Raw genomic sequence first — 27898 nt, forward strand, 5'->3', positions numbered from 1 at the left:
GTATTTATGGGATTATAAAATATAAAAAGCGCACTAACAAACAGAGTAAAAATAATAGCATTTATGAGATATACTCAATTGCCTTGAAGCTGTGAAGGGAATGTATCAGCCTGTCCCGTTGGTGCCACCTCTGGTGTATCTGTTGGTTCAGCAAGATGTATTGGAGCCACCGCTGCCAGATGATGTAGTAATCAGCAACACGGTCAGAGACTTCCTCCAGATACACCTCCTACAGCTCTCACTGCTCACCAGTAGGCAACCGCAAAACCGGAAGCGACAGCAGTCCCAAGCAAAATAGCGCCATCTCCAAGGTACTCTCTCCGTTCGTGCAGTAATGTCAGCCACAAACTCGCCTCTTTGGGAAACGCCCTACGCGTTTCGTCACTAAGGACTTCGTCAGGGGTTAAATTCATTGGTCAAAAGGGGTGTCCTTTATATCACCTCTACTGTTGTGATTGGCCAGTACGGATGGTGGGCGGGTACTTCCAATTTCACAAATGTAACCCTGTTTCATTGCTGGACAACATTATACATGACAATCATAAAGCACTAGAGCCTATTTGTAAGCAGTTTAAACATATTCCTACTAACAAATGAAGACAAATAGCTAGATAAATGAACAACATACAAATAATAAATCTTTAAAGGACAGAGATAAAATATTGGATACATCCAAAAATATATGTAAAAATAAAGACAAAAATAAAAAAATAACACATTAAATAAGCACAAAAAATCTTATTGGAACAACACACAAGCATGGTAAAAATCATAAGAGAAATGCATGACCTGTGGAAAGAAAAAAGGAGAAGGGGGGGGAGAGTAATGGGGGGAAGGAGGGGGAAAGGGAGTTGGGAAATAGAAAAGGGAATGGAATAAGAGGGGAGGGGGGTGATGGGAGAGGGGTGAAGGAAGAAAGAGGAGGGGAAAGAAAAATGTGGAAAGGAAGGAATAACAATAGAATACATAATATAGGGGATAAAATAACATATCTTATTTTTCTTTCATGTTGTCCCACATGTTTTGCACTTAGCACTTCCCCCATGTGTGCAACACGGTTGGGTGTTTTCTTTTCTTTTATTCTGTTTGTCTTTTTGTTAGCATATAGACACGTCAGTGGGCATGATATGATATTGTTGCATATAGTGTATACCCTTGGACTGGACAATTTTTGCATGATACTGTCATTTATTGCTCAGATTATATGTTGCATGCTTTGTCTTAGTACATTGTGCCCTGGTTCTTAATGTAATGCTTTGTTTTTATACATTCTTGCTATTGCCCTTACATCCATGACATTGTTGCCATGGTCTCCATGACATTGTTGCCATGGTCACCATGTGGCACTGGTTGATGTGTTTTAGTGGGTATTATATTTGGTGATTCTGCTTTTGCATAGCTGATTTGCATTGGCATGAGGTCTTTGACCGTCCTACACGCTGGGCGCACGTGCGCTGTCAGCCAGCAGCCGTAGAACGCTGTCAGCCACGTTATGATTAGGGATGGCAGTTCCCGTTTTTCTGAACATGCGCAGTGTTGAGCGCAGTCAGAACTGGTAATCCACACAGGGCGCATGCGCGCCTACATCTAGTGGTATTTTTTTGATACATTACACGCTTTGACCAGGGCTGGCAGTTCCCGATAGTTCTGAGCATGCGCAGTGGTGAGCGCAGTCAGGATTAGTCTACTACACATAGGGCGCATGCGCGCCAACGTCTAATGGGGTCTTCGACACTTGCAGGCATTCTGGATACAGCGTCACTAAGGAAGTGACTTTATGCTAATTTCCAAGATGGCGGTGCGTTCCAGGACGGGGCTGCGGTCCACAGATTGTACACAAACATGGTTTTCGCTGGCTTTGGGGTCCCTACACGGGTGAGTGTAATTGTTTATTTATTGGTGTGGGTATTTATGGTGTTTCACTGGCACTCATTCACTGCACGTCCCTGAGGAAGGTCACGCTCTGATGAATGAACCGAAACGTTGGATGCAGTGCCATGTACTTCTTATGAATACAGTTTTTTTGTACCTCACTGGCTGTGTGCTGTCTCTGTTTTCCGGACCAACATCTGGTAAATATTTCTGTTTATGTATGTATGTGTATATATATATATATATATATATATATATATATATATATATACACACATATATATATATATATATACACACATACATATATATATATACACACATACATATATATATACATATATATATACATATACATATACACATACATGTATACATACACGCGCACAGTGGCTTGCAGAAGTATTTTATTTTGGATATATAGGATACCGTTTGGATGAAGGTTAGATTAATTATCAAATGTGCAAAAATTAGTGTGAATAAATTGAAGCAATAAAACATTCTGTTTCATGCGGTATTATTTATTAAGCTCCATTAGACGTTTAACACATTTGAACGAGCGTCAACTCTCATTCAAGTCAATGGGAGTTAATGTTCTTTGGACGCGTTAACCCGTAACAGATTTGATAGCGCTGGTTCCCCTTGTTCTGTGTCCACTAACCCCCCCCCTCTGCTGCGCACAGGTGATTGAACATTTGTCATTGTTGCACTTGTTCCCCCTGGTGTCTCTCCCCCCTCCTGTGAGGTGAGGTACAGGCGGGTGATGTTTGGTGCAGGTGAGTGGAGATTCAGTAATCATTTATAATTGGGCTACTTTTGGGCTATTTCCGTGATGTTATTGGGTGGGATTTTTAGGAACTATCTGGCAACACTAACAAATCTACGTAAGTACCAGCACTCACTGTCTAATAGCTAAATGATGAAAACAGTTGTAATGCAGAATAAACATTTAATAATAAAACGAACCAGAAATAAATCAAATGTGTTTGCAGAAACCAGCATCACAAATGGGCATGTCACAAAGTGAGGGGTGGGGGGGGGGGGGGGGGGTTGAAAGGAAAAGGGGAAAAAACATGAAACACAAGGAATATACACAAAAAACGGAGAACGGAAAGTATGCTATCTGGCAACACTGCTCTGCAGACTAAAGATAGGCTTTTGGTATTTTTAAAAAGTCTGGCGCAGCCAGTCAGGGGTTAATTCAATCTTGTAAGAAGTACCATCAGATTCATCTAAGATATAGCGTGCGGTGCAAAGGTGATAACATCGTAACTAAGGATTGCACCCTGCTTCAAAAGTTTTTTAGATCTAAGGACTTTGAAACAAATTCTGCAAGGGCAGAACGAAGTTATTTCATTTGGCGAAGATATACGGGTGGCAAGTTGCGCCTCTAGCCAAAAGACTGTCCTGTTTCCTGCTCGCGTATCAACCCCACTCTGGGAATTGATACCTGGAGACCGGATTGCATGAACTTTCGTTCCGGAAACATTTTATTTCGTTCAAGTGTGTTATTCGTGATATTTTTGTAATTGAAGCTGTGTGTGTTCTTTATGTGAATAAATAAAATAAATTGTATTTCGTGCTTTATTCAATCAAAGGACCCAGATGGTAAAGTGTTAATAAGCTTGGTCTACGTGATACCACCACAATAAATTTATTAAACACCCCAACAGCTATGGTATATGCCCCACAGAGCTTACAATCAATTATACCTGTGTTACCGGGAGAGAATGGGACTCCCCCAGGGTCAGACATAACCGCCCCTGTGATTAAGGCCGAGCAGTGAGTACAGCGATAGCCGTTATTATTTATGTCAATGGCAGAAACCTTGATGATAAAGGTTATGCACAGTTTGTAATGGGTTTGTTAGTCGCCGAATTAAACATTACATGTAAGGTCTCGGCCAGAGTGGTGCGGGCTCGCTCACGCTGGCCGCTATGAAACACATTGAGGCATGGCGCTTAGCTGCTTGCAGTACAAGCAAATTTGAATTTGTCGTCCACAAGGGCATCACATGAGCGGTTCGCCCAAAGAGGGTGAACCAGCTCCGTGACATCATGGCCGTGTCCCCTGAATCGCCCCCCCCCCCCCCCGCGCACACCTAGCCGGCCACAAATCTTCCGTCCGAGCAGGGAGCGTGACATCACTGCGCATAAGCCCAAGTGCGCTCTCTCCCTGCCTGGCCGCAGCCTTAGGCCCGGGACCCGCTGCGCTCGTTGGCGCGGGTGGCAATGTAGCGAGTTCCCCACCAGCAGGGGAATCCTTGCGAGCCGGTCCCGGTCCCCACTGGCTGCACAGCTGATTACACGCTGTGGCGCGTCAGCCGCTAGGAGACACCACAGAATGGTGTTTTCTAGCGTTGACGCGTCACGTGGTGTGGCTGTGAGCCAATGGGGAGGGGAGGCTGCGGGAGGAGGAGAGGCTTCGGGGAGCGGGGAGGAGTGTGGAGTGAAAGCAGCGTGAGTGCCTGTCTGTGTGTGTGTCTGAGTGCGTGAGTTCCTGTCTCTGTCTGTGTGTGTGTGTGTATGAGTGCGTGCGTGCCTGTCTCTGTCTGTGTGTGTGTGTGTGTGTGTATGAGTGCGTGAGTGCCTGCCTGTGTGTGTGTGTGTGTGTGTATGTATGTATGTATGAGTGCCTGCGTGTGTGTGTTTTTTTTACTTACCTGCAGCCCGTGGAGGGAGGGGGGGGAAGAGTAGCGGGTCCCTCCGCTCAAGCCACGCCCCCCCTCCCTGTCAATCCTCCCACTCCCGCCCACCTCCCGCTCCGGCCCCTCACGTCATGGCCGCGCCCCCCCCGACCCGTTTGGCCACGCCCCCCCGCTCCGAGAAAAGTATCCTGTAGACAGCAGATCGCGGTACAGCGAGTTGCACGCGCCGCCGGCAAGCAAGCCAGCCGTGCGGACGCGTGCAACGGGACCTTAGCCTTAGCTATTTGCACAAAGTGAACCTACATTCTGCCACCATGCAGATGTTATAAAAGTAACTTTCGGGGGGGAATGGAGGGCCACAACCCGAGGGCAAGGCTCCCCTCCCCCCCATCAATCAATTGTCTGATGAGCTGCATTTGCAATTCACCTCAGGTGTGTGGTTAATGTAACATCGCACCTTTCCATACCCAAGTGATTTCTTTGTAATGACATATGGGATAAAGATAATGAATAATTATATATGTAGCGGGGTTCTTTTTTGAACAAATCTATTGTATCTGCCATCACAGTCTCCATGGGTAATGAATGCCACATTTTAACTGCCCTTACTGTATATAACCCTTTCCTTTGTTGCTGGTGAAATCTCCTTTCCTCCAACCTTAAGGGATGGCCCTGAGTCCTTTGTTCTGCCCGTGGGATGAATAGTGCCCACAATTGTACTCCATATTCAAGGTGTTGTCTTACTAATGCTTTGTAAAGGGGCATAATTATGTTTACTTCCCTTCCATCCATTGCCCGTTTGATGCAAGATAAGATCTTGTTTGCCTTTGCAGCTACTGCATGACTTTGGGCACTATTGCTAAGCCTGCTGTCTACAAGCACTCCTAAATCCTTCTCCATCAAGGATTCCCCCAATTTATCCCCATTTAATGTATGAGTTGCCTATTTATTCTTGCTTCCCAAATGCATAACCTTACATTTATCTGTATTGAACATCATCTGCCAATTACCTGTCCACGTTTCCAGTCTCTCCAAGTCCTTCTGAAGAAAAATTATATCCTGCTCTGATTCTACTACCTTACACAATTTAGTATCATCAGCAAAGATGGAGACCTTGCACTCGATCCCAACCTCAAGGTCATTAATAAACAAGTTAAAAAGCAGGGGTCCCAGTACCGATTCCTGAGGTACTCCACTCACGACTTTAGCCCAACCTGAAAAAGTTCCATTTATGACAACCCTCTGTTATCTGTCCTTTAACCAGTTTTCAATCCAGGTGCATATATTATTACTGAGTACAATTTGCTTTATTGTGTAAACCAACCTCGTGTGAAACCGTATCAAAATCCTTTGCAAAATCTAAGTAGACAACATCAACTGCATTACCCTGGTCTAAATTCCTACTTACCTCCTCAAAGCAACAAATAAGATTAGTTTGGCATGATCTATCCTTCATAAATCCATGCTGACTATTACTAATAATTTTGTTTTCCATTAGGTATTCCTGAATATTATCCTGTATTAAACCTTCAAGTAGTTTCACCACTATTGAAGTCAGGCTTACAGGTCTGTAGTTCCCCGGTTGTGATCTAGCTCCCTTTTTAAATGTAGGCACCACATCTGCTTTTCACCAATCTTGTGGTACTGAGCCTGTGGAAATGGAGTCCTTGAATATTAAATATAATGGTTTGGCTATTACTGAGCGTAACTCCTTGAGAACTCTTGGATGTATGCCATCGGGGACAGGTGCCTTATTTACTTTAATTTTTTCAAGTCGCTTATGAACTTCTTCCTCAGTTAACCAATTGGTCATTAATATGGAGGTTGTGGCTTCCTCCTGCCGCACTACTATTGAACGTGATTCTTTTGCAGCGGCATGCGGGGTGGTTGGAGGGGCGACCGGATTGCCGGAGCTCCGCGGCGGCACCTGTTGAAGGGCACTGCCATTGTGCAGTAGTCGCGCAGGTGCAGAAGACCCAGGAAACCCGGCAGCCATCTCAAGAAGCTTGCGCACGCGTAGAGGCTTCACATTTATGCCGGCCATTACCTACATGCTCTGCAGGGGGACTACAAGCCCCATAGTGCTTTAGGGCATAGATCATGTGGCGCAGCTCAGCCAATAACAAGGGAGCAGTCGGGACCAGAACAGAGAGGGTGAAGGTAATGTCCAGGGCGCAGTGCTCCACTGGACTAGGCCACATTTCCCCCAGGTCCAAGATAGATCCCCTGACTACTAACTGTAGATTGTGTATTCTGCAGGGAAAGGCCTTAGATTGGGACCCTTGTCCAGTAATGTGTCAGTGGGAGACATCAGCAGCAGGACATTGCATATGAAGGTGAAGTGCAGCCTGAAGTCTGTGATCAGAGTATGGGCTGGGACCCCGAGCGTTCCCCACCAGCAGGGGAATCCTTCTGAGCAGGTCCCAGTCTCCCCTCGCTGCACGGCTCACTACGCATTGGGACGCGTCAGCCGCCAGGGGATGCAAGAAAATTGTGATCCCAAGCGGTGACGCGTCACGTGGTGCGCTGATGAGCCAATCAGTGGCGGGAGCGGGAGCTGTCAGACAGCTTCCTACACAAGGTAAGGTGTGTGTGTATATGTATGTGTGTGCGCGTGCATGTGTGAGAAGGGCATTTGTGGGGGAAGGGGGAGGGAGCTGCTTACCTTCAAGCAGCCCGCAGCAGCTCCCTCCTGTCCTGCAGCCCGAGCAGGGAGGGGGGGGGGGGAGTAGCAGGTCCCTCCGCTCAAACCACGCCCCCCTCCCACTCCCGCCACACTCCCACCCCACTCCCTTCAGACCGCATATCGCGGTCTGTGTCTGTCAGCGCGCCGCTTGTCTGCAGTGCGGGCGCGCTGACTGAGGGAGCGGGGCATTAGCCTTAGGCCACATTATCAGAGACTATTTTAAAGGGGTACAATCCAGCTGGAGGTCCCTCCAGAGGTATCCACCTAAGGATCAACACAGCATAGGAACCATGTCGTTATTTCACGGAGTTCCTTACTTGGGAGGAGTGGCTCAGTGAGTAAAGACACTGACCTGCACTGAGTTTGAAGTAGGGGAACCTGGTTCAATTCTGGGTGTCGGCTCCTTGTGACCTTGGGCAAGTCACTACATCTGCCTGTGCCTCAGGCACCAAAAACATAGATTGTAAGCTCCACGGGGTAGGTACGTGCGCCTGCAAAATGTCTCTGTAAAGCGCTACATAAAACTAGCAGCGTTATACAAGAACATATTATTATTATTATTGACCTGGTCTCGACTGAGACCAGGGAGGTATTATTATACACGTGCACCAACGGCCCAACACACTGTGGGTAGTGCTATCTCACACATGCCCTTGTGGTGGGACTAGTTTGTGGACACTAAGGGGCCCAGGCACTCAAGTATTTTGGGGGTTCCACCCGGGAGGTGTTATTGTGTGGGTGCGGCCTTGCATGGCTGTATTATTCTTGTCGTGTATTATATGTGTAACGGGTATTTCCCCACCCAAGAGCATATGGTATATGTGTGCGGAGAACCTAATGTTACGAGGTGTGGTGCTTTACCGGTTAGGCTCACAGGGGGCCTAAGCCTCTGCCACAGGGAGCCTGGGGCACGTATAATACGTATAACACGTATAATAGTAATAGGAGTAACCTCGTACTCGGTGCAGCGCCTCCACCTGCGATGGCTCCCACCAGAGGGGGAGTGATCCTCGCAGGACAAAATATATATATATAAATATATATATATATATATATATATATATATATATATATAGTCAGATAAGGCAGTTGGCACTCCAATAGGTGCTGGTAAGCCACAGGTGCACGTCCCATATAGAGATATATATTTATATATATATATATATATATAGAGAGAGAGAGATCACACAACAGCATGTAAAACAACCAATAACTTTACTTGTGAGCATAGAAACGTACTTGCATATAATATCAACCGGTGTCCCTCCCTAGAGGAGACACTACTACGGCGTCTCGCAGGACGCTATCCCCCTTAGGCCTTGGCCATGTTTGGCGCTTGCTCGCTCTCGCTTGCTGCCGCTCGCTCTACCTGGAGCTTTTTGCTGTCCTTACAGAGGAGACAGCAAGCGCTTGGGAGGCGGGTATCACTGTGTGTGTTGGTAGCTGTCAGTGTGTGTGTCACTGGGGAACGTGTGTGTGTGTGTGTGTGTGTGTGTGTGTGTGTGTGTTATATAATATTTTAAAAATTAAAAAAAAAAGACATGTTGTGAGAATAAATTATTTATTAACATTGTGCAACTTTGATAAATATATTCACGCACACACACACGCGCACACGCGCACACACGCATACACACACACATGCACACACATATACATACACACACACACACACACGCGCACGCATACACATACACACACACACACACACACACGCACGCACACACACACGCACACACATATACATACACACACACACACATGCATACACACACACACACACACACACGCACGCACACACACATGCACACACATATACATACACATATACATACACACACACACACACACACACACACACAGGCACACACACAAAGGCACACACACACATGCATATACATACACACACATACACACACACACACACACACACACGAGACATGGATCGGGGTAGAAGGGGGACAGACCGTCAGGGGGCGGGCGCGTCACTGGCCGGGAGCGGGCCAGTGACATCACGGAGCTGGTTCGCCCTCATTGGGCGAACCGCTCACGTGACCGGCCTGTCTCGCCGGCAAGCGGGGGAATTTTAAATTCCCCCAAGACCTGCGCTTCCGCAAGCGCGCGGAAGCGCAGGTGAGCCCCTACTAAAGCCGCTCTAATTGCGGCTGTAGGGGCTCAGTGCTGAGCGGGAGCGCGCCTCAGCGCGCTTCCGCCAGCAAGCAGGTAACATGTCCGGGGCCTTACACCGGGTGATTCCACCCAGTGTCCAGTAAGCCCACACAATTGTCCTCCACCCTCAAGTGAGATGAATATGTTTATTATTTATTTATTTATAAAATATTTTACCAAGAAGTAATACATTGAGAGTTACCTCTCGTTTTCAAGTATGTCCTGGGCACAGAGTAAAACAAATAATACATGGTTACAAGTACAGTTACGTAAATGAATAAGGTATACATTATATACAAGACATTGCGTGCACAGTTAAAGAAAATATATATTATGAGCGTATGAAACAGTTACAGACCAGATTAAAGTGTGAGAGAGCCTTAGATTTGAAAGAACTTAAGCTGGTGGTGGATATGAGAGTCTCTGGTAGGTTGTTCCAGTTTTGGGGTGCACGGAAGGAGAAGGAGGAACGTCCGGATACTTTGTTGAGCCTTGGGACCATGAATAGTCTTTTGGAGTCTGATCTCAGGTGATAGGTGCTGCATGTGGTAGGGGTGAGGAGCTTGTTCAGGTAGCTGGGTAGCTTGCCCAGAAAGTATTTGAGGGTGAGACAGGAAAGGTGAACTTTGTGCCTAGACTCTAGTGATGACCAATCTAGTTCTTTGAGCATTTCGCAGTGATGTGTGTTGTAGTTGCATTGGAGAACTAAAACGACAAATTGAATTGTAGAGGGTGTCAAGTTTGCTAAGGTGGGTTTGAGGAGTCGAGCCATATACTATGTCTCCATAGTCAATAATTGGCATTAGCATCTGCTGTGCAATACGCTTTCTGACCAGGAGACTTAGGGAGGATTTGTTCCTGTAAAGTACCCCTAGTTTGGCATAGGTCTTGGTTGTCAGGGTATCAATGTGCATCCCGAATGTTAAGTGGGAGTCAAACCATAAGCCCAGGTATTTAAAACTAGTGACGGGTTAGGGTGGTGTTAGCGTTGGTTCTAATCAGGAGCTCAGTCACTGGAAGCTTTACAAATTTAGTCTTGGTCCTAAATAGCATTGTTACAGTCTTGTCAGTGTTTAAAAACAGTTTGTTTTGGGAAATCCAGTTTTCGAGTCAATATGTGTGACTGCGCAGCCACTATGTCAGATAATAATAATATAGGATCGTTGGTGCACTTGATGAGGGTTACCTGCCGAGCACTCCTGTGCCCGGGCCTGCCAAGGAGCTTCACAAAGGATCCGGAGGCTGACGAACACAGAAACTACCGTCCGGGCCGATCCCACCCGGGTGGCTGCTGCAGCCGCAGCGGAGGTCTGAGCCCAAACCTCTGGATGGAACACAGCGTCCGCTGTGTCCCTAACTTTCTCTGGATACTGATAAGGGGCAGGGTCCCTAACCTGGGGCCTGTCCCTACAACACTCAGCTACTATGACTCAGGGCTATCTGGGACCTAGGGGGCTGCTGGCCTAGTGCTGGGAGTCACTGACTCCTGCACCCTACCTCCTTCCCCTAGCTGCTCCGGTCACCAACTGCCAAACGTGCTGCAAGCCCGCGAAATGTATCCAATTCTCCCTTGCAGGGAGATGCTGTAGCCCTATTGGCTCCCTGGGGTCATGTGGGGTGCGCAGAGGCTCATGGGATATGTAGTCCCTGCTTAGAGCCCTCTCCTGGTAGGCTGGTGTCTCACGCGCTTCGCATGCGCAAACTTCCCTGCTGGCCACCGCACCGCGATCTGCACTGCGCACGCGCGAACAGCAAGAAGATGGCGGTGCCCTCGCCGCCCTGCTTTGGGAGCGCTGGGAGCCCTGCAATGCGATCGCGTCCCAAGGTGAGGGGGGGCTTGACAGGCAAGGGGGACCTGGCTACATATGTGTTCAGTAAATACTGTTCAATATACCTGCATGTAATTACTGTGTATATTGGTTCCGGTGAGGGGCTCCTCCCACTACGCTGGGATCCCTTGCCGGTGGAGGCGTTGCACCAAGACGAACAAGTGATACCCCAGCCTTCCAGTGTTGGAGACTCAGACCTTCTGGTAGTCAAACAGGTGACAGCAGCATTGGCAGTTCCCTTAGTTACGGGGAAAGTGGGCTACATATAAACCATTTCCTGACATTTGCTATGAACATCTGGCTATGCTTGTCCTCATCACGTGAGGTCCTTCTAAGCCACGCCCCCATCAGTGACACTCATGGTCTCTTCCCCTTTAACATTAACCCCTCTGCTGCGCGTTGTTATTATTACTCTGATTGGCTACTGCTGGTCACGTGATCGCTCTAGACCGGAAGTAATCCCTTCTCAGCCGGGCAGAGAGCAGCAGCCAGCACCGTCTCCCACACATGCAGCAGCTGGGAGGGGCCGGGAGAGTCAGGCAGGATCCCCCCTCTGCGGTGAGTGTCCGCGCGCGCCGCCTATATAGCTGCCCCGCCCCCTTTCAGCAGGGACTTAGGCGGGGGCTCAAACACGCCCCCTGAGCCTCTCCTGCTCTAACCAATGAGCGAGCCCCGCTGCTGCAGGGGAAGAACCCCCACACATTGTAACTCAGGGAACCTCCTTTACCGGAGCGCGCGCCTGTATCACGTGATCAGGGCCACTGCTGCTAACAACACGGGGATTGTGGGTAACGGGTGACGCAGATTCGGACACGCCCCTTTATCCCCGGTCCCCCAGCTCCTAATAATGACAGATACAGTACAAGAGGTTAGATAACACACAGAGGGGGGAGTGCTGGGGTCTGCTGCCAAATCCTGGTCTGGTTACCTTAGCACAAGGCTCATAAACCCAGCACCAGAGATCAATGTACTGGGGGGACACAAGTAAATGGTACCTCAAAAACCCCAGCAATGTGCTCCCAGTAATGGGGGCTGGTGGTGCTCTGGGACAGAATAATATGATAACAAGAAATAAAGTTGTCCCCTAAGGAGCACTCGGAATATTAAAAAAAATAAGTTTATTAAACACATAGATAAAGAGACGTAAACTAAAAACAAACACAGGACCCCAAAAGTACTCTCTGACCCAGGGTAATAACTATGCAAAGATATAAGGATAGTGGCAAATGCAGTAAGCACAGATGACACAGGGAGCAGAAGCTCACTGTGTAATCACGCCCGGCCGGTCATATAAATATATACAGGTGAGTACCCCTGTGCACAGATATGGCTTACATGAAGCAGATGACACGGGTAATCACCATAGAAAACAGCCTCACTGCATATATAGTGACAACACTATACATGTACTACTCAGAAGTGACCCACTTAACCAGAGCTTCATACATGGGGATCAATAGCCTGCATAACTATTCCTATAGATCAGGCATATTTACCCCGACTTACTCTCCACTTGCTCAGGACCCTGCCCGTTCGGCCCGGTTTGGACTATGGGATAGTTGAAGTTGCGCATGCGCAAACCGGTCTCCCAGGCAACCATGACGCTAACTCACTATTGCGCGCTGCTTGGTCTATGACTCAGCTGATTGGAATATGCATTAATGATGAGACTCACCTGCATTTTCGTGCGTTTTTTAATTGATTGATTGGTGGGTGTGTCTGGCACTTGGGATAGGGTATATAAGGTTCTCACTGTCTATGGATAACTTTGGTTGCTGTCACCTACACTACTTTAATAGTTTACTGGGCAGCTAATGCCAAATCTATATTCTCCAGATTATTACTCTGTGACAATTACCATCACTTATTGTCTTTCCAAATCCTTGCAAAACCTCCCGAAACTACTGAAGAAACAGAAATAGTCATTTAATTTATCCCCATAACAGCTTGTCAAATTATTTCCCCAATACCCCCTCAGGAGAAGAGTTACCCGTCTCACATGTTTTCTCTTACTGTGTTTCTATGGCTGTTTGTGTTCTGTATCCCCCCTCCCCCCACACCCTTTATTTGCCTCCCAGGTACAGATCTGCAGATGGTTATTTTTCCTTATCCACTTTGCCTCCTCTGTTTACCAAACACTAGATTCCGTAAAGTGCAATAGCCTCAGTTGCACTTTAGCAGCCACGTAGCGCGCGGCTGTTATAGATGGCTGAGGTCAGCCAGCCCTTCTATACAAGGGGCGCGCACGGCAGGGAGCGGGGAGCCGACAGACAGCGGTGAAGACAGTGGGAAGGATGATTTTGTGCCGCTACCGGCGCTCGTGTGTGTGTGTGTGTGTGTGTGTGTGTGTGTGTGTGTGTCAATGAGTGCATAAATATAAAAAAAACTATATATTAAACTTTTTTTTTTCTTTAAAAAATCTTATTTAGGACTTTCTTCGCTCACACAACCCATGCACACACATATACACACACACACACACACACACAGAACCTGTAGCTCCCGGCTCTATAACAGGAAAAAGCATGCAGCACGTGCACAAGCGTTCGCACAGGCACGCGCGTGCGCATGGCCGCATGCAGTATAGAACGGGCCTTACACAGCCTGTTCAAACAATGTTCAGACAAATAGGACTGAGGAGACAATAGGAAAAAGGATGGAAGTAAAACTTCATGTGCGCTCTCACCTTTTTATTCTCCTGCTTTAATAACATGATGCCCTCCTCTAAATCAGAGACACCAAGGCCATGCTGCCTTCCTCAGAGGTGGGCTTGGCATGATACCTTCTCGTACTGACTCCTTTTAACCTTTAAACAGCATTTCTGCATTTGATCATATATGTTCATGACCCTGCACTTGAGCATAATGTTACACTTTTTTTTACAGGGGCTGGTTCCGCTTTTTTAGTTTTCTTATTCAAGCCCAAACCGACATTGTTACTTCATTAGACTGTGGCTCAAGGCTTTTTCTAGAGTCCAGTTTCCAAATCAGTCCAGGGCCTGTTATACGCTCAGGTTGCTAATGGAACACGTTCCTGCTACATCACCTTGTTACATCAACCCCACTTTCGGTTTCTGTTTAGTTCCACCGGATGAAAACTCACCTTTGTAGCACTTGTCATCTTGTCATGGACTTTTTAATTACAACAGTATTTTTTTTTAAGTGATAAAGTAGTCACTGTTGTGGCCTGTGGCTCCCATTCCTTTCAAACTGTGGGTATATACAAGTGAGCCATCGTATATACATTACTCTCCACTAACTTCTGTTCACCTCAAAAACTGTAGAGAAGAAAGAAAAGTCAAGTCACATTATTAACAACTTGTATCTTTTTTTCAGCTCTTCCTTTATAAAATAGACATTACTTTGAGACCTCACTAACTGTCCCAATTTTAGGTTTGTAAATTGTGCGAGAAACGAGGAAGAACAGAACCTTGTGGCGTTGCAGGACCCCAGGAAAATCTACTACAGAACCTGCACAGACCTCCCCCCACACACAGAGCTCCTGGTCTGGTATGAAAGTGAATATGGGAAAGAGCTTGGTATCAAGTGGGGTACGCTGTGGAAAAGTAACGCGCCAGCACCAGGTAATCAGGAATATGTGTCTTGTGTGATTTTTACATCTCTATGGTCTTATTACTGATGTTAAATTGCAAATATTGATAGGTCTGCATACACCATTACAGGAACTAGAACTTAATATCACTAAATCTGATTTGAGAGAAAGGGCCGGAAACGTCAAGCTGCGGAAACCAAAAATGCAGTATTGCCGCCCATAAGAAAGTGCATTATTATTATCATGCAATGAATCGGCGTTGCTGAACCAATAATTAAGCACTTTTTATCGGGCCCGTTATAAGCATCGGATCTGACTCAAAGCAGGCATAATACTGCATTTTCAAGTAAAAACTGCCATACATCAAGTTCTGATATTTATCGGAACAGGATGAACGGCAAAAATACCGCAAAAAAATTGTCACCTCCACCAGCCTCCTGGGCACCGGAGCGACAGCGGGCCTCTGCACGGAGTGAAGACCCGGACGGAAGCAACGACCAAGGAAGAAGAGAGCCCTCAGCACGCCTGAAGTCATCCAGACGCTGAAGGGACAGAGAAGCGCCGTCGCCCTACTCACCTGCTCACTGCCGAGTCGAACTGCTCATCTCCGCTGAAGTATCGCGAGACATGCGGGAAGAACAGCCTTCGGATCCGGAGAGGAATCCCAGCGACTGCAGAACCTGAGGGCCGACTGGAAAGCATCAAGGAGAGATCTTTGCATGCAGTTATCGACCCCCCAACAAGCCTAAGTCCGGTCCAAAATAAAGTTAAAGTTAAAAAGTTCCTCGAGTTTTTGTTACCCTTCGGGGTGCTGTTGCAGCGGCCAGGAGGCCCTGGTGGTTGGAGGAGCCTGGGACTCGCTTATCACGGAGAGGGGGGGAGGGGGAGAGACAACAAAGCGGAATCAGCCGAACTGTGAGTATTTCTTACCCCCCCGCTGCCCCCCCCTCCAAGAGAACCTGGAAGCCACCCCAAAATAGGCAATGGGACCCACCCTCCAAACGGACCTGGGGTATGGTTAGGACTGAATCATAAAGCACCCAGAGGCCCCACCGTTGCGGGCCTATGCGTACACAGGGTTGACAAGCAAGGTCGCCCCCCCCCCCGTCCCACCCCCCCTGCCTTCTCCCCCCCCCCCCGGCCATCACCCCCCCCCCCTGCCACCTCCCATTTCCACCCCCTCCTCTCCTGACCATCCCCTAGCCCCCCCCCGTCCCCCTGTTTGCCTCGTCCCCCCCCCGCCACCCCCCACACCCCCTCCCCAGCGGGATGACGGGGCAGTGTATGCCGGGCACCTGGGAGAGGGTGTCAGGTGTTTCGGACCGCTGTCTGCACTGATACCCAATAGTGTGGAATGGTAACACACATGTCTGATTGCTAACTTGGAATGTGATGAACGGGCTTTGAATTGTTGAATGGCCCCCCTGCCATCTCCCCCCCCTGCCATCTCCCCCCCCCTGCCATCACCCCTCCCCTGCCATCACCCCTCCCCCTGCCGCCTCCCCCTCCCACCCCTTCCTCTCCTGTCCATCCCCTGCCCCCCCCCCCCTGTTTACCTCGTCCCCCCCTGCCACCCCGTCCCCCCCCCACACCCCCTCACCAACGGGATATCAAGGCAGTATATACCGGGCACCTGAGAGAAAATGTCAAATGTTTCAAACCGCTGTCTGCACTGAAACCCAATAATGTGAAATAATAATATACATGTCTGATTGCTAACTTAAAATGTGATGAACAGGCTTTGAATTGTTAGATGGCTCCCCCCCTCCTTCCCCTCCCTCCCTCTCCAATCCCCTCCCCCCCTCCCTCCCTCTCCCCCCCTCCCCCCCCTCCCCACCCTCCCACCCCCTCCCCTCCCACCCCTTCCCCCCTCTCCCCCCTCCCTCTCCCCCGCCTCCCCCCCTCCCCGTCCTCCCCCCCCTCCCTCCCCTCCCCCCCTCCCCCCTTCCCCCCCTCTTCCCCCCTCCCCCCCTCCCTCCCCTCCCCCCTTCCCCCCCCTCTTCCCGCCCCCTCCCCCCCTTCCCCCCTTCCCTCCCTTCCCTCCCTCCCCCCCTCCCTCCCCCCATCCCCCTTCCCCCCCCCCTCCCTCCCCAAACTGCCATTTATTATCCTGTGTAATAGGGTGAAGGGCTATAAGGCCGGGGAAAAGTATAATCGCACCATAGGCTGATGACCCTCCCCTCCACCCCTTGCCCAAAGCCCTTAGCCCACATAGCCAACCTACCGACAGGGGGCACACCCCCTATCGGGCAGAAGGCGGGTGCATCCAAGACTGCCAAACCTAGAATATGTATGTGCACTATTCAGGAGCATGTTTGCTAACCGAAGGACAAGATACACACCCTGGAACACACTCCACCCCCTTCCTCCCCCCCCCTACATCTGAGAGAGGCACAACGCAAACATAAAGGAAAGCTCCCTACACCCCCCTTCTGCTTCACTCCCTACCCCTCCCTCCTCCCAATACCTAACCGGCCCCTCCCCACATCCACCCTCCCCCTCCACGCTTACCCTTCCCACCCAATTAGTCTCTTCCCCTCTTATACTCCTCCTCCATCCCACACCCTTCTACAAACTCTACCTAACCACCCACGACAAAAGCGACCACGCCTCCCCTCCTAGTGTACCTCTGGAAGGGTACAAACCATAAAATCCTCTAGAGTCTGCACCCCCCCCCCTCTTGCATCCCAGTTCGGGAGTCAACGGACCCCTCCCATTGGGCCCTAAGCCCAAACACCGGTTATACCACCGGTATTACTGCTAGAGGACTACTATTGGCCCTCTTTTCACACTATCTCCTCCTGCCGACCCTGTCCTGGCAGGTTTCTACCCTATTCCCCCCTACCCCCCCCCCCCCCAGCCCCCTGGAGCGCCACTCAGGTCCACCCAAATATAAACCCCTCAATACGCGAAGGGAATATGGTCCGACAAAGGATCCGAAAAATTCTCCCTAGTGGGAAGGGAGTTGCTCTAGAAGGAACCAAACCCCAAACCAATGGCTAGCCAAATTCCAATAAATTTAATCTCACTAAACGTAAGAGGCCTAAATAACAATAAAAAAAGGAGGCTAGCTCTACAAGAGATGAAAAGATTAAAAGGCGACATTGTATTTCTACAGGAGACCCACTTCGCATCGCACGAGCTGCCCAAATTGTTCAGCAAGGCTTTCCCCACGGGCTACTTCTCATCGTTCGGTAGCAAAAAGAGAGGAGTGGCAATTCTATTCCGTCAGGGAACGCCATTCAATCACATTAAAACAATCACAGATCCAGAGGGTAGATTCCTTATAGTTTATGGGTCGCTGGCAGGTTCACCTATCGTGCTGGTCAATGTGTACACACCCAATGAGAACCAGATAGAATTTCTGAGGGCTCTTCTGGACAAGATTGACCCGACCTACTTGTCCTCAATGGTAGTAGGAGGGGACTTTAACATGGCCCTGAACCCACTAGAGGACAAGTCAAGCCTATTAAATAGATCGCATGCAAAGGCCTCCCAAAGAATAGGGAAAAAATTCAAAGAAATCATGGGAGAGTACTCTTTGTTGGATATTTGGAGAACACAACATCGGGGCCAGAGAGATTACACTTTTTTCTCCCCTCCACACCAGACCTACTCTCGAATAGACTATCTCTTCGCCACTAAAACCATTTTTGAAGCGTCAACAAGCTCAGATATAGGTCCCATCACATGGTCAGACCATGCCCCAATCATAGTTACCCTTGACACCCCATTCATAAAGACAAATTCGTTCAATTGGAAACTTAACGACTCACTATTAAACTACCCCGAAATTGAGAGAGAAATAAAATCAGCACTTAAAGAATACTTTGCCCATAATACAGAGTCGGTCTCATCACCAGCAATCCTGTGGGAAGCCCATAAGGCAACGATTAGAGGAGCCATTATCTCCATCGCGTCCCACAGGAAAAAAAACAAAACAAAGGCTATTAGAGACCTGACGGATAAAATCCTAAAACTAGAGCGCCAACATAAAATTAACCCCTCCAGAAAAATATATAAAACACTAACATCCGTCAGAGAGGAGCTCAACCAATTACAGATAGAAGACGTAGAAAAGTCACTGCGATGGACCAGTCAAAAATATTATGATAAGGGGAACAAAGCAGATAGACTATTGGCTAACAAATTAAGAGGTGTACAGAAGAGATCTCAAATTACAGCTATCAAGAGTAGGTCTGGTGAAATCTTATATAGTGATAAGAAAATCGCAGAGGAGTTTACAGCATTTTACAAAGAGCTCTATAACTTAAAAACCCAGGGCAATAAAGTTCCGGAAACAAATTCCAGAATTATCAATGACTACCTTTCTAAGTGTCACCTCCCCAGTCTCACGGATGAAGAACAACAAAAACTGAACGCAAGAATAACGAAAATAGAGCTCACGGAAGCGGTAAAAGCGTCAAAGATCTCTAAAACTCCTGGTCCCGATGGCTTCTCCAATACCTATTACAAACAGTTCCTCCCGATCCTGTCAACACACCTCCTCAACCTATTCAATTCCTTCATGGAGGGCTCACCAATCCCGCCCTCCATGACCAATGCTAGTTTAGCCATGATCCATAAGGACGGTAGAGACCCACAACATTGTGGAAGCTACCGACCTATATCGCTACTAAACAATGATCTGAAACTGTACAGTAAGATCCTCGCCAATCGGTTGAACCCAATCTTACCTAGACTGATCAACATTGACCAGGTTGGATTTGTTAAGAATCGTCAGGCCTCTGACAACACACGAAAAATTATAAACATAATAGAACATGTCCGAATATCAGGTTCCAAAGCAATATTGTTAAGTCTTGATGCAGAGAAGGCGTTCGACAGAATTGACTGGCTCTTTCTAGATAACACAATGAAAAAATTCGGCTTCAATGGCACATATCTAGAGGGTGTAAGGGCACTCTACCGCAGCCCCACGGCGACGGTCAAACTCCCGGGCGCTCCGGCAAAGGCCTTCGAGATAAGGAATGGCACGAGACAGGGTTGCCCCCTTTCCCCTCTTCTCTTCGCCTTGACGATAGAGCCTTTGGCGGCGAGAATAAGGGACAACGCAAGCATTCAAGGCATAGCTATAGGGGACACTAATTACAAAATCTCGTTGTTTGCGGACGATGTCATTCTCACGCTGTCCCACCCTCATACCTCCCTACCCAACCTGCAAAAAGAATTATCCGACTTCGGAGAGATATCGGGCTATAAAATTAATAGCGACAAGTCTGAAGCCCTGAATCTAAATCTCGAAGACTCGGAGGTCCAATTATTGAAATCAAATTTCAATTACAGATGGTGCCCTTCATACATTAAATATTTGGGAGTTAATGTATCAAGGGACTACCGCTCCCTATATCAATGCAATTACCCCCCCTTATTTGACAAAATCAGAAAAGACTTGGATAAATGGGAGGAATACCAAATTTCCTGGATCGGAAGGATGATCTCAGTTAAGATGAATGTACTCCCAAGGTTACTATACTATTTTCAGACACTTCCGATCAGGGTTCCTGGAACAGAATTGAAAGATCTCCAGAGCAGAATATTCAAATTTATTTGGCACAGTAAAAAACCTAGAGTCGCAAAATCAGTACTAACAGCACCAAAGAATGGGGGGGGGTATGGGGGTGCCGGACATCGCTCGATACTACCAGGCAGCCCAATTAAAAGCAGTGGTCGAGTGGAACTCGGACCCAGACCAGCTATGCTGGCTAAAGATTGAGTCCCAGTATGCCAGGGCGCCTTCTCTGCAAGCAAGTCTATGGGCTACGGGCAGACCTGAAAAGGGGCTAAGCAAATTTGAACTAAGGACAATGGGCCACACAATGGAGATTTGGCAAAAAGCTAAGAACAAATTTAAACTCTCGAACGCAGCCTCACAACTCACCCCACTATATAATAACCCAGAATTCCCCCCAGGCTGTGAGACCAAGCAGTTTGAGCAGTATGCGAGGGTAGGAATTGAGATAGTCTATGATCTGTTATGTGACAAGAAACCTTTAACTTTCCAAGAACTGCGGAATAAATTTAAAGCCCCAACCCTAGATACATTTAAATTCCTTCAGATCAGACATTTCCTACAAAAGCTGTCCCCCACACTAGAATTCCCTCCCTTAACACAATTTGAAAGATTGTGTCAGGAAAACGAGCACCAAAAAGGTCTAATCTCTCAAATCTACGGGATACTAGATAGACATGCAAGTCCTGACACACACGATTATATGCACAAGTGGGCAGCGGAGTTAAATGTAGACATTGACAGCGAAGACTGGGAGGAGATATGGGAAGCGGCATCAGGAACCTCAGTGTGCACCAGCATTAAAGAAAACATCTACAAGATAATGTTTCACTGGTACTTAACACCAGTGAGACTGCGGCAAATCTACCCTCTGGTATCCGATCTATGCTGGAGAGGCTGTGGACATAGGGGGGACATGGCTCACATATGGTGGCACTGCCCAAAAATTCAGAAATATTGGCTCTCAATTCAAAACCTAATTAAAATGGTCACTGACCTTGCAGTCCCTATGGACCCACTGACGTTCATACTGGGCAGGCCAATGGATGAAATTGACCACCCAGTATGGAAATTAATCTCCTTTGTTCTGACAGCAGCGCGGTGCTCGGTGGCACTCTCCTGGAAGAAAAATTCCCCACCCAAGATACAAATGGTAAAAAAAAGATTAAATGAGGTAATGTTAATGGAAAAACTGACGGCATTCCTTAACCACTCAACAGAGCGGTTCTACCGCATATGGGAGCCCTGGCTGACCCACTAAACCGTAAAAGACAACAGCCCCCTCCTTTGCCCAGTAACCGGACGAGACGCTTGGACCAAGTAACAAGAGGGCGACTCCAGGGGAAGGGAAACCTATCACTCCCCCCTTCCTCCCCCCCCCCTTCCCTCCACTCTCTCCCACTCTTTTCTCTCTTTCGGGAGTCTAATCACAGGGTCCACTGAAGGACCGGACGGTCGGCCACCCCCATGGGTGGGTAATCAGGGACCCCTGCCACCCCTTCTCCCCCCCCTCTCTCGTCTTTCTACCCCCACTCTTATAAGGAAAAAAGGGAAAAACAACTGTTATGGTATTATGTTATGCACATCTGACAATGCGTGTAAACTGATGTTTCAATACCTAATAAAAATGTTTGGAAAAAAAAAAAAAAAATTGTCACCTACTCCAGGCTGGCGTTAGCCCTGTCTTTCCTATGTATAAAATGCCCAATATACTGCCCATTATATACATAGATGACAAAAACAAAAGAAAAAACAGCACAAAACCTCATAGTGTAATATGTAAATATATATTGTGATATAATAATCAGCAGATGAGTATCGCACGTACATCAGTTAGAGTGTATATATAGACATGACATTTAACCACATCAGCAACTCTTCTGCACCAGATCGCATCAATTCAGGCCAAATGAAGAAACGGAAATCCTTATCTCCCAGGCGGCTGTCTTTGCTATCTCTTAGTCCCGGTCGTTGCACGTCTGTTACGCTGTGCTCACCACGGACAAGGAGGGACTCAGAAACTGAGGTGAGATGGGTAACAACTGCACCCACAGCTACGGAGACACACCTGGAAAGTGGAAAATAGGTGTCTGGAACCGTCTGGGAGTATAAGATAAAGTAAGATACTCGCCAGACGAGAAGGGAGGTTCCAGAAGATAGTTGGTACCGAGAGCCTGGGGTCCAGAGCCGGGAGGTAGGTCGGAATCCGCAAGCCGAGGTAAAGGGGTTTGGGGAGTTCAGGAGGTCAGGATACAAGCCAAGGGTCGAAGTCCAGAGCGGGTCCACAGCCAAGCCGGTTCGGTACACAAGGGATCACTAGGAAGACAAAGAGACAAGAACTGAGGCAGGCACGACCGTGGGTAACACAGGTCATACAAAGCTATGCTCAGCCAAAGAATGAATGGCTGAGCAAGGTATAAATAGGAGGAAGGACCAATAGGGAGAGCGGGAGTAACGAGGGAGCGGCCCCAGGGAAGAACAGGGATAGGTGGAAATAATGCCCCAGCTGATTTGCTTGACGTGCGGCTTGTGAGCGGTGCACGCGTCAGGCGCGTGCCCCGCGCGGGGGAGATGCGCGCGGCCTGAGCTGGGGCCGGGAGTCCCTCTCGCGGGAGGAGAGAAAGGTGCGCGAACGTGCACGCGCATGCGCGGTTCTAGTGGCAGCCGCGTGAAACAGGGAAGAGGAAGGAGAGGCCCGCTCGCGGCGGAGATCCTGTGGAGCAGGAGCCGGAGGGCGGCGGGTGAGTTGTGGCCTGGGAGGAACCCTCTTGGGGAGAGGTGTTCCTCGGGGTCTTACAACATCCAGTTGAGTTGAGGAATAATACTTCCACCGGTGTAGTAGAACGCTGGTTACTCACTGGATCCGCGTGTCAAACTCTCGGGAGACTTCTGATGATGTCACATGGACTCCGTCGCGTCTCTAGCGGTGCTTGCTGATTTGAATGTTCACATAGACTCACCACACATCCTTCCTACGCGTTTCGTAAATGAATTACTTCATCATTCCCTGACGAAGTAATTAATTTTTGAAACGCGTAGGAAGGAGGCGCGTTCCAGCGCATATCCAGATTTAATTGTGAACTTATTGACACACCATGTGTGGTGAGTCTATGTGGACATTCTAACCAGCAAGCACCGCCAGAGACGCGACGGAGTCCATGTGACGTCATCAGAAGTCTCCCAAGAGTCCAGTGAGTAACCGGTGTTCTACTACACCGGTGGAAGTATTATCACTCAACTGGACGTGCAACAACCGGGACTGAGAGATAAGGATTTCCGTTTCTTCATTTGGCCTGAATTGATGCAATCTGGTGCAGAAGAGTTGCTGATGTGGTAACATGTCATGTCTATATATATTCTAATTGATGTACGTGCGATACTCACCTGCTGATTAGTATATCACAATATATATTTACATATTGAACTGAGGTTTTGCGCTGTTTTTTATTTTGTTTTTGTTTTATGGTTTGATGAGCCATCCAGTGAAAGCAGCTGCAGCCTCTTACTATTTCACTTGCAAGAAACAGGTTTATTTTATACTTGTTGGTATTTATACACAGCAATCTATGTTATGTAATAATTCACTTTAGTTGTTTTTCACTATATTAATAATAATTGGTAACTATACTAATCTATGTAATTTCACATCACTATCTAGAGCGCGGTTTATATGTTCACCTTTTTTATTATTATATACATAGGCAAGATAAGCTAAACCAACATGGAATAGATGATAAAGTTATTAAAATACATTACAGTACATATTAACCCCGTAGTAGTCCACGGGTCAACTAGTCATCGGTTTCCTGACTAGCTGACCACAAAGGGGATAATATAAACACTACACTACCTACCCCCTTTGCCATCTTAGTGGCTGGTAAAACATGGTTAGTTCTTGGTTTGTCCCGCAGGCATAAACAAAACACTACGGCTCAGATACATCAAATTCTGTTCAAGTGGAGTTATCGCACCCGGGGAAATAATAAACTAACGGGTGTTATTACTGCAATTTTAAGGTGGTATATATCAAGATTGTGGAAATAATTTACTGGGTTCGATATTTGGGCCAATCTAGCGATATGAGAATGAATGCGACCATTAATAATGTTACATACCGCATTGGCTTAATACTTCTATCATAGGCTTCTGTAATGTCTGTTATTACAGAAACCTATGATCAAAATAACATTAACCTGTTTCATGCCTGTGGTTACCAAGGTATACCACAGGCACCAAACAGGTTAATACTTGATTTAAATGAAAACATCACCTAACCAGTTTAACCCTGTTAGTGGCCAGTGAAGCATTGCCATTCTAGTCACTAAGGTAATTAAGGGGTTAACCTCTCTCACCACTACCCCTACGAGAAGCCTAACCACCCTCCCTGGGGCAACTACCGCAACCACCCACGTCCCCTACCTCCGCTCCTTTCTAGAATAATGCCCAATATTCCTGTTAGACAAATGTGGTTTTAAACATTAACAAAAATATATACACGTTTAAAACAAAACAGAAAAATGAAAATACATTTTACACATAAAACCATTGATTATCACCGTGGATAACTAGGCCCTCTCAATGGCGGGAACAGATATCCACATTGGCGATAAATTGTAACCCAGTAATAAATAAATATATTATTTTTACCCCCCTTCATTACCTCAGTGGCTAACCGCTAAGATAATGAAGGGAGTTGGTGGATGTACCATGTGATGAATGCCCTTTTTTGGGTGCTGGGATGTCACCTTAAAGGGAGGGAATCACATTCCATGATTGTGCATCTTTTTTGTGTATGAATTGTCCCCACCACCAGTGTGTGTGTGTCATATATATATATATATATATATATATATATATATATATATATATTCGACAAACCCAGTGGCGACCCGAAATTGGCAGCTTGCGATTGGCCCAAGCAGCGCACGTGCTGCTGTTTAATTTCCCCTGCTCGGCTGAAGGAGGAAAGAAAAAAAAGCCGGAGGCGGGGCAGTCTCCCGGCTGGAACATGAACACTCCTCCGGCTTTTTTTTTTCTCTGAGCAGAGCTTTCCCTCCTCCCCCATCGCACCCGTAACGTCCTCAGTCATGGCAGCCAGAGCACACCTCCGCTCGTGTGCTTGTCGCGCACATCCATTTCGGGAGCTCCCCCTCTTTTGATTGACTGGCGGCCTGCGGTGTACGGAGGGGGTGAGCATCCCTGGCAGTGGTGTTGATAGCACTCGGGGTGGGGGGGGTTGCATCACATTATGGCGACGCAGGTGGAAGTGCTGCTGCCTTTGCTGCAAAGGAGGACTAGGGGAGAGAGGAGAGCAACGGACAGGTAATTACAATGGGGACCGGGGGAGATCAAACCCTCAGTACCTGTCTCATGTGCGACATCCTTTGTCTTGTGTATGAGAGTGTATCTAATGAGTGAATACAGACAGTCACCCACCCAGTCAGTCACCCACCCACTCAGTCACTGTCAGTCAGTCACAGCCACCCAAGTGTCAGTAAAAGCCAGCCACCCAAGTGTCAGTCACAGCAACCTGCCTTTCACCAGGATCTCCCAGCACACAGTGCTTCCACTGCAGCAAGAGATTCTGGGAAATATTTCTGTTATATATAGTGGGATATTAATATATCATAGTGTTTAATAAAATGCAATGTTTGTATCTGGGAGAATCAGTAACACAAGTACAGACTCCTTGTTCCCTACAAAAAATATATGATATTGGTATAGCTTAATTATGTCTGAATAACATAAGTGATGTCAAATACAATAATTGGTCATTTGGTTCCTGATTTAACAATGGAGATTTAGCAGAAAGTTGGGTCATCCTATAACTATTAGAGACCTGGTACATGGTGCGGTAACGGGAACACCTGGTGACTGATATGTGAGCTTCTAATGAGACACGTATTCTATTCATTGTACAAATAGTTTTAATTATACCTTCAAAACTGAAACTATCTACTTGCTATCTATCAAAGGATTTGAAAATATTTCTGCCACTTTAATTGGTGTTTTGCAGCTAGTGCGATTTCTTTTTAAATCGTTAAATATTATGATCCACGTTAAATGTATGATCCACTATATCTACTCTCTCGGCCCTCATGCTGCACATATTGTGCTAAACCCTTCATTTTTACAATGTACAGCTACAGTTTACTTTCATCCTGAACTTTTTGTGATAGGCCAACTTACCTCTCCTTCATGGCCTTTTGTAAGACAAGTTGTGTAACAGTGACTTTTTTGTCTCGTCTAGTACAAAGACAATCACCAATAATCCACCCATGCCAGCACTGCAAGGTTGCTTTTAGAAGTCAGGATTACCTCCTCAAACATCTGAAGTTCAAACACCCAAATGAGTATATGGAAAACATGAAGACAGAAAAATCTTTCAACATTCCAATAAATATGACAGAAAATTCATCTTTCAACCAGTCAAGGCAATTAATAAACAATGTAACTGCTTCTCATTCCAAAATATATATATTGGCAGCTGCCACAGGAAAAGATCTTGAAGAAAGTGGGAAGAGTCTGGCTTGGTTATCAGTCCAGAACCTACAGAAGAAGACACAGACCGGGGAGAGACCGCATGTATGTGGGGAATGTGGAAAGGGATTTAGTGATTTATCCAGCCTGGACACACACACGAGCACACACACAGGGGAGAGACCACATGTATGTGAGGAATGTGGGAAGGGATTTAGTCAGTTATTCCACCTGATCAGACACAAGAGGACACACACAGGGGAGAAACCGCATGCATGTGAGGAATGTGGGAAGGGATTTAGTCAGTTATCCCACCTGATCAGACACAAGAGGATACACACAGGGGAGAAACCGCATGTATGTGGGGAATGTGGGAAGCGATTTAGTCAGTTATCCACCCTGAATGCACACATGAGGACACACACAGGGGAGAGACCGCATGTATGTGGGGAATGTGGGAAGGGATTTGGTGATTTATCCCACCTGAACACACACACGAGGACACACACAGGGGACAGACCGTATGTATGTGGGGAATGTGGAAAGGGATTTAGTGACATATCCAGCCTACACAAACACAAAAGGACACACACAGGGGAGAGACCGCATGTATGTGGGGAATGTGGGATGGGATTTAGTGTGTCATCCAACCTGAACACACACAAGAGGACACACACAGGGGAGAGACCGCATGTATGTGGGGAATGTGGAAAAGGATTTAGTCAGTTATCCAGCCTGAACAGACACAAGAAGGGACACACAGGGGAGAGACCGCATGTATGGAATGTGGGAAGAGATTTAGTGATTTATCCAGCCTGAAGAAATATAAGAGGACACACACAGGGGAGAGACCTATCTCTAAAGCCAGGCATGTTTAGGGATAATCTGCGACTAAGACACTCACATATAAGTGCACACATGTATCTGTGTTACGCTAAATCACAATGAAAAGTGACTAGTTTATGGTGTATAAAACCAGCATTTTAAAAGGATAAAAATGTCATAACTTTTTAAATACAGGTTTTTTGTATCATTCTTATTATAGTTTTATTTAAAAAAAAATGTTCTTAATGTTTTATTTTTCCATGCTGTTTGTTCTAATAAAATTTGCTTCCCCATTATGCTGAAGT

The 27898-nt window shown here is 47.2% G+C and overlaps 1 protein-coding gene across 1 annotated transcript; it reads left to right on the forward strand.

Moving 5' to 3' along the window:
- Positions 1-1792: 1792 nt before the first annotated feature.
- Positions 1793-27898, forward strand: LOC142466375 (uncharacterized). The gene is made up of 3 exons (XM_075571230.1): positions 1793-1875; positions 14596-14786; positions 26539-27898. Exons 1-3 carry the CDS (start codon positions 1793-1795, stop codon positions 27585-27587), a joined length of 1323 nt encoding a protein of 440 aa, XP_075427345.1. The 3' UTR covers positions 27588-27898.

Source organism: Ascaphus truei, chromosome 15 (genome assembly GCF_040206685.1).
Source record: "Ascaphus truei isolate aAscTru1 chromosome 15, aAscTru1.hap1, whole genome shotgun sequence".
Lineage (NCBI taxonomy): Eukaryota > Metazoa > Chordata > Amphibia > Anura > Ascaphidae > Ascaphus > Ascaphus truei.